This window comes from Montipora capricornis, chromosome 2 (genome assembly GCF_036669925.1).
Source record: "Montipora capricornis isolate CH-2021 chromosome 2, ASM3666992v2, whole genome shotgun sequence".
Taxonomy (NCBI): Eukaryota; Metazoa; Cnidaria; class Anthozoa; order Scleractinia; family Acroporidae; genus Montipora; species Montipora capricornis.
The window spans coordinates 44296662-44303838 of NC_090884.1; the positions used below are offsets into that span (position 1 = coordinate 44296662).

The 7177-nt window shown below is 40.3% G+C and overlaps 2 protein-coding genes across 5 annotated transcripts in view; one reads left to right on the forward strand and one right to left on the reverse strand.

Moving 5' to 3' along the window:
* The window catches only part of LOC138023311 (heparan-alpha-glucosaminide N-acetyltransferase-like), a 28916-nt gene extending 26410 nt beyond the window's left edge, over positions 1-2506 (forward strand). For all 4 annotated transcript variants that reach the window (XM_068870344.1, XM_068870332.1, XM_068870326.1 and 1 more), the window contains one exon: positions 1005-2506. In XM_068870344.1, coding sequence (XP_068726445.1) covers positions 1005-1186 — 182 coding nt within the window. In that variant the 3' untranslated portion in view covers positions 1187-2506. The remainder of the gene's footprint in view (positions 1-1004) is intronic.
* A 1131-nt stretch (positions 2507-3637) lies between these two features.
* The window catches only part of LOC138023336 (proclotting enzyme-like), a 10905-nt gene continuing 7365 nt past the window's right edge, over positions 3638-7177 (reverse strand). The window contains exons 5-8 of the mRNA XM_068870350.1: positions 6448-6633; positions 5750-5869; positions 4892-5018; positions 3638-4288 (exon numbers count right to left, since the gene is read on the reverse strand). Of these exons, the coding sequence (XP_068726451.1) occupies positions 3658-4288; positions 4892-5018; positions 5750-5869; positions 6448-6633 (1064 nt within the window). The 3' untranslated portion in view covers positions 3638-3657. The remainder of the gene's footprint in view (positions 4289-4891; positions 5019-5749; positions 5870-6447; positions 6634-7177) is intronic.

The window sequence follows — 7177 nt, forward strand, 5'->3', positions numbered from 1 at the left end:
GCATCATCGGGGAATAAGGGAAATATTGATGATGATGATGATGATGATGATGCCGTAGATCGTCGAAAGCTTGAATTAAAAAATCTCACTGAAAAGCAGCTAAAGCCCTCACTCCAACAGTTTATTCATAGGAAACAATAAATGGATTAGTTAGATTCAATGAATTAGAATCAATAAATACATTCATCATTAATCTTCAGTCAAACTTGTCCCCAGACGCCCGCAGCCTTAGAATAGTTTTAGATCATTTCTAGATCCAGGACTGTGTCCCACAGCTAGTATGTGTGATACATAATAATTAGGATAGTACGCGCACTTTCATTGGTCAATAGCTGTGTTCAGATGAGAGTATGGAAACACGGCTGTGACATCACACGAGTTTTGATTGGTTGTGAGTTGTCAGACGCTCGTTTTGATCGGCTGGTAGGAAATATGAGCGTGTATCAAGAAAATCTGTTTCAATCAAGAGTTAAAAAAACCAACATTTTCCTTAATTTGTCGAATTATCCTTGAGGAATATTTTATAAAGGCAATAGAGGACTTTTTTCCGTGTTTCCATAGCCTCATCTAAACACTAGGAGGAGTTGAAAGAATTCGAATCAGTCATGCAAACCCTCGGCTGTGTCTCGGGTTTGCATAACTGTCTCGAATTCTCCTAACTCCCCCTAGTGTTAGATGAGGCTATGAAAAAACGGAACACGTCCTCTATTGATTAAACAGGAAATGGTTGTGAGAAAGGGAATCGTGGCAAGTTTTTGTTCTTTTTTCTTTGTTCTCATTTCCTCAATCGTTATTCCTTTTTTAGAGCAACATTTGTTTTGTATTTTGTTCATGCTAACGAGGCTGGTTGGTCTAATTTGCGCTAAGAAAAAATAATATTTGTTTGCCGTGCCGTTTATGAATAGCCTTTAGGCGTCCGCTTATCAAAGGCCAATGTTAGGTATTACAGCGGGCCTACTTGAGCTAAGAGATGCAACCAGTTAAACTACTATTTTCACTCGAAGGGATGAACTCTATCCTTGCGTACGTGGGTCACGGAATTCTGTGGAGGCACTTTCCATTCAGCTGGGAGATGGATGAATATGGAAGCCATGGAGAATTTCTGGCTATGAACATAACAGGGACTGCTCTCTGGTGCCTAATCGCATACTACCTTTTCAGAAAGAATGTTTTCCTGAAAATTTAGAGATCACGCTGAAACAGGCTGACGTCGCTACTGTATCATAAGCACATTTATTAACAAAATGCGAGCTTTGGCTTTAATGGAATATATTATTATTATTAATTACAGAGGTAGCCCGATTTGATTAGGTACACCTGCAACCCAAGTGGTGCTCCCTCGTACACATATAAGATGACAATCTTGAATGCTGAAGAGCTTAAAGTGAAGTTGATTTTCTTCCAACTGGTTTTTAAACTTCAAAGCATTCACCACGGTAATATTTGTTAATTTTTTTCCACGGAGGAGTGTCGTGGACCATATCCGGCCTCAAAAGGCACAAGAGCGAGAGACGCTTGGTCAATATATAGCAGAACATTAACATTTTCACCCCTGAAACACCTATTGACGAGAAAAATCGTCTGGCGTTAGACAGAGCACAATCTTTAAGTGTCGCTCTAGAGAGGGGAAGAGTTTTAATGTGCAATTTGCGGTGACTTCGCGTAACATTATATATATACTTGTAAAAACATAGACGGCCCTTGGTGAGAAAAATTAGTTGAAAAACATAACACTCAGGGGAATAGGATGAGTTCAAAATGATGAATTCAACACTCTCATGAATTTATTATAAACTTAAGACTGAGCTGGGATTGGAATGGAGCGAATTCGCTCAGACACGTATTCTGAGATATTCGGATTTAGAAATTCAGTACCTTATGCGCCGATCAAATCGAAACTTTAACATCCCCCCCCCCCCCCCGGGGCAAACTCCGGGCATTTGACTATCGCCTGTGCCCGGAGGAGTGGGGAATTTGACCTTTGCCTGCGTGGGGTGGGGCTAACAGCTATAAAACACGTGTTTGGACGAGATGGAAGAGTTTAAAGGAAGAGATGTAGCATTTGTGAGCGATTGGCTTACAAAAAAGGTCTTTAAAACCTCTTTATTAAGACGGCAGGAGAAGACGACGATTGTTCTTAGTAGGGTATGACGGACAAATCCGACGATAGGGTAGGGCATTTGAACACCATTTTGGCCCGAGGGGGCAGGAATTTGAACGATCCAATCTTCAAAAGTTCAAATGCCCGGGCTTTGCCCGGGAGGGGGGGGGGAAGTTGAAGTTTCGAGTTGATCTGCGCATTATTGTCAGAGTCTTTGCATTGATTTACAGTCGATCTCAACCTCAGCTGACTCGAGGTTTTTTCCCCGGGTACTATAGTTTTTTTATTCATACACTTATCCATAGTTATTACATTATGTGAGAGGAAAGTGACCTTAAGACTTACTATCTTTTTACGAATGTACTGGAATGTGAAATAAACCGTACGATATACTATGCATCAAAACTGACATTGGGGCGGCCTTATGAAAGTGAACTAAGTGCATTTTTTCCGCACGGAAAGGAAGACTAAGTCTTTCACTCGTGTTTAGAACTAAAAATGAAGGAAAACATGTTTTCGTGTTATGAACTAACAAGTAGGATTCATTTGTTTCAAACAGATTTGAGCTGAAAGGGGGAATCAAAGTATTTCTTGTGAGTTGTGAGGCTCACTTATAATTTGATTTTTAAACTGTTCCGACATCGGAATCGGAATGGTACTCCTTTCACTAACTATACAAACCAAAACGATGAGATCTCTTTTTGTACAACGAAGGGTTCTGTGCTTGGCCATAGTTATAATAGAGGGGCTGGTTTCGAAGCTCGGCAAACTTCAAAGGAGCAAGCAAAGATGCCAAGGTCCACGACCGTGCCCGATCTTTTGTTTTGCGCGCGTACACTATGCATGAATTACAACACGTTTCTATTGGTTAGTTCCACAGTACGGGGTAAACAACTAGTGTGTTTTGTCCTCGGTCAAGGCCAAAAAAGAGAAGAAAAACCTACAACAAAGAAATTTGTCGGGTTTCATAACCATTCCCCTCTACAGTATTAACTATGGTTTAGTGTAATACTCGAGGCTCTCTGCAAAATGACGAGTTTGAAAAGGTCATCCCTAGGTCCAAAAGCCAAAGCAGCTGCGCATATTTATTAAGAAAGCCTAGCAGATTGGTTAATGAGGTACAAACTGGAAATTCCCGGGCTCGCTCGCAGTTGTTGTTCTGGATAAGCTCCAGCAGTTCAACTTACCGTCTACCCTTGTAAATCTACCTACCGCGCAAAAGCTTAGACTTAAAGGCACACTTCGTTTTGGATGTCAAAATTGGGCGTGCGTCTAATTACCTGGCACATTTCTGCACATAAGTGCCTTACGCTAGTTTCAATTTTTGAAAATTACTTTTTGCATTTTTTAATCGTTTGTATAAGCCGCGTTCGTTTAATTAGTGTTGACAAGCCCCCTGGAAGAGCGGTTCATAAACCAAACTATTATTATTGTTTGTTATCGTTGGTCGCATTTGGTGTTGATCGTGTATAGGTGGGTTTTTCAAGGTCAGTACACTCGTTTTGAAATCTGGTGCGCAAAGAGTGCAACATCTTCTAAAAGACAAGAAAAAGAATTTACTTTTCGGTCGGTTTCTTTTTGATTTGCTTATTAATCCATTCTAAATACGGAGCCAACTTGGTGTAAAATGTATAATAACCATGTATGCCGCACCCCTCTCCCCAACTGACCAATCCTATGGCAACCCATTTCCTAGCCCCATTGTGCATTACATTCATAACAAATGGACTCCCACTATCTCCTTTACAGATCCCCGAGCCCCTCTTCTCGCTTCCTGCACAAAAGCTTACAGATTCATTAAACCAATAGTCTGTCGAGTTCCGGCAACGTTCCATATCCTGGATTTGAAACTGTGCCGATCGTAACTCTGAGGAAGATAATTTGTCAGGGTCTTGTGTCAAAAGCTCTCCTGGCTTAAGAAGTTGCGTGGCACCCCAGCCGGCCACGTGGCCTTTGCGTCCGGGTATTACATCGTCCTGATGAGTTACATCTGTCGAATACTCCGGAAGACATACTTTTCGAACATGATTGCCAAGAGTCACACTGCTGGACACCTTAACCAATGCAACGTCGTTGGTTTTGAAGTCGTCGTGATAATGAGGATGAAGTATTATTTTTGCAGCGATGAAAGTATGTTGGGAACTTTCAGTTTTGTTGCGATGACTGTCACCAATTACTACTGTATACCTAAGAAGAATAGACAAATTCCATTAAAATAGTTTACGTCATAGAAAGTGCGGCGTACGGGGCTTTATTCACTAGTTGTTTGTGTCAAAAACCCGAACGAGAGAGGGTTTTTGACACAAACAACGAGTGAATACAACCCTGTACAAAGCACTTTCTATGTCGTGACCTGTTTATTTCACATAAGACGAGAATTTTCATTGAAATAGTTTTCTGAACATAAATTAGAAACAAAAACTCACTAACAATAGAACCAAATGCAAAATAATTTGTACGATTTGCACGAGATGCACGAATGATTGGCTCGGAAAGGCTTTTACGCTATCGCTGATTGGTTATACTGCCACACGTGAAAGAGCTGTACGTCATTCTGATTGGCTGTATAGGCTTTTTTGTGAAAATAAAGGGTATGGATTTGTACAAATGAGCTTAATGGAGTAGAATCATCATGTTCTTACTAGTCTGGGTTGAAGGTTATTGGTTACCCCTGTGCCTGATTCTGGACTCCTTAGGAATATAAGGTCAAAACGCCATACTAAGAAATTTAGCTGTGATAACAAAACAATACTCTTATTAGAGTCATTCAGTTAAGTTGAAAGGACCTACATGTTTGATGGAGATACGAGAGGACGCCTGGCGTTTTCATCTGCGTCTGTGTACATGAAGCAGTGCGCAGCTGTAAGTATCCATAGTTTGTCAATCAGAGCTCCTCCGCAAATAAAGGTATCCTTTCCTAAATGAAAGAGACTGTGCTATAATATGTCACTGTTTTAGTATGTACTAAATAGCTTCGTGGCTCGGTAAATAACCATCACTAGCCACTTCCACTTCGGTGAATAGTTTTTGCCCTTTTATCATCAGTTGTTATTATTGCTTTTGTTATCAATATCGTCGAACTGCATAAACATGGGGGGTCGACGAGCAAAATACTTCATATAAGTGGTTTTCATGTTACGTCAGCGCCGCCATGTTGGTGAACAAAAACAAAAGATCTCTCATTAGGTTCTCTTGTACATTACATTGTCTCCCCGGTCTGATGAGATTGGCTAAAAAGCAATTATATAATTCAGCCTAAGGCCGACATTGGATAGGGTACCTGTCTTTTTGGGAGAATCCCGTTCATACCGGTGGCAAACGCAGGACTGATTTATCCTGCGATAGACCATTTTACAGTTGTGGGCTTAGTTTCCTGGCCTTTGAATGAAAGTGAGACTGGAGTTGATTTGGCTTTGATAGAAACTTCACTGCTTTTCTTATGTAAACTCCTACTAATTAGCACGAGAACAACATGAACATAAGAAAAGCATTGAGGTTTCTATCAAAGCAAGGTCAACTCCAGACTCACTTTCATTCAAAGGCCAGGAAACTGAGCACACAACTGTAAAATGGTCTATTCCGAGTGTCGCTATTAATGCAAGATGATAAGATGCAACTGAATCAGGACAAATCATAAAGTGCATTCACCTTGGCTCCGGTCTCGTCTGTAAAGGCCAACTTGCCAAGGCCACATGCCATGAGAACTTGGAAGCCCACCAACCATACGAGGACGGCGCACTCTTCTTCTGATTCCACACTGGGAATAATCTGATACATCATGTTAACATCACTAATTAAAGAAATAGTAGTGAGAACAGCTCCTCCTAACGACTCGATTATATGCCAAAAACAGAAATGTATGTCCCGAGACGTCCGCATAGGCAGTGAGTGCAGTCGCTCAGATTAAATTAAAGGTGGATTTTCATTTGAGACGCTTTGAAAAATGCCATATCGTTGAAGTCCGATCGGTTTATTTGACGTCTACGAGTATTTAAGAGGGGAACCGACTTCCATTTAGTTGTAAAAATAACTTTTATTCTTCGGCCATTTCAACTTGAGTAAAAATAACAAACAAGCTACGGTTATAAACATAACGAGACAACGCATGTTGTAAAACTCTTCATGAACTTGTTGTATCGTATGCTCCAACATACATCTTCAGAAGTAACGGTTAACTAATGTACAATTGAATTTAAACACAAAGACTGATACCAAATAAGAAAAGTAATGACAATGAAAAAATAAATGAAAATAAACAGACCTAGTTAAATTTGCTTGAAAAAATATAAATGGCTATTAGAGAAGAAGTTTCTCACTGCCAACATTTTCAAGAAGCTATATTTTACCTTTTACTTGAGTGGGAAGTAAGCATTGTGGTTTCTTGTTCGTCCAGTTTCCATCAAAGCAAGTGATCCTCTTAGGTCCAATCATCTTACGAGTTTGTGGGCAGGAGAAACTCACTGTTCTGCCATGCCTGAAGTTGTTACCGATTCGCTTGCCTTTTCTCGGAATTCCCGGATTACTGCAAGGGGCTGCCAATACGTAGGAGATAAAAGAAGCTAACTTTTTCTTTTGTTTTCGATGACAAGTCTTAAATATATGATACTATATTAGGGACTTTAAGATCTACGACGTGGTCGTCAACGACAACCCCACAAAACAAGAATATCATTGGTCAAAAGAGGAAAAATAAATTATCGCGCAGCACGTGCTTTTTGCAGTCCTCTGCGCATGCACAGAAGCGACGTGAATCATCAAATTTGAGGTTTTGGCGACAATTTGAGCTTATAAATGCCTTTCGCGCTTCATTTTTATCCTGCATGAGACCGCTTGCACTAATTTCACATCGTACGACGTGAACGAGATGGAATAATTGCGAAAGACTTGAGGTGATGCTTTCGACGTCGCCTTTGTAGATCTTAGAGTCCCTTTAATGAGCTAAAAAAAACCATTTCATCGTGACAAATCTGACATGATATTATCTAAACAATCAAATTTTGACGACGGCATATTAAAACTCTTTCTTCGACTATACCCCGAAAATGATTCCTGCAGGAATCACCAGTAAAAATTCAG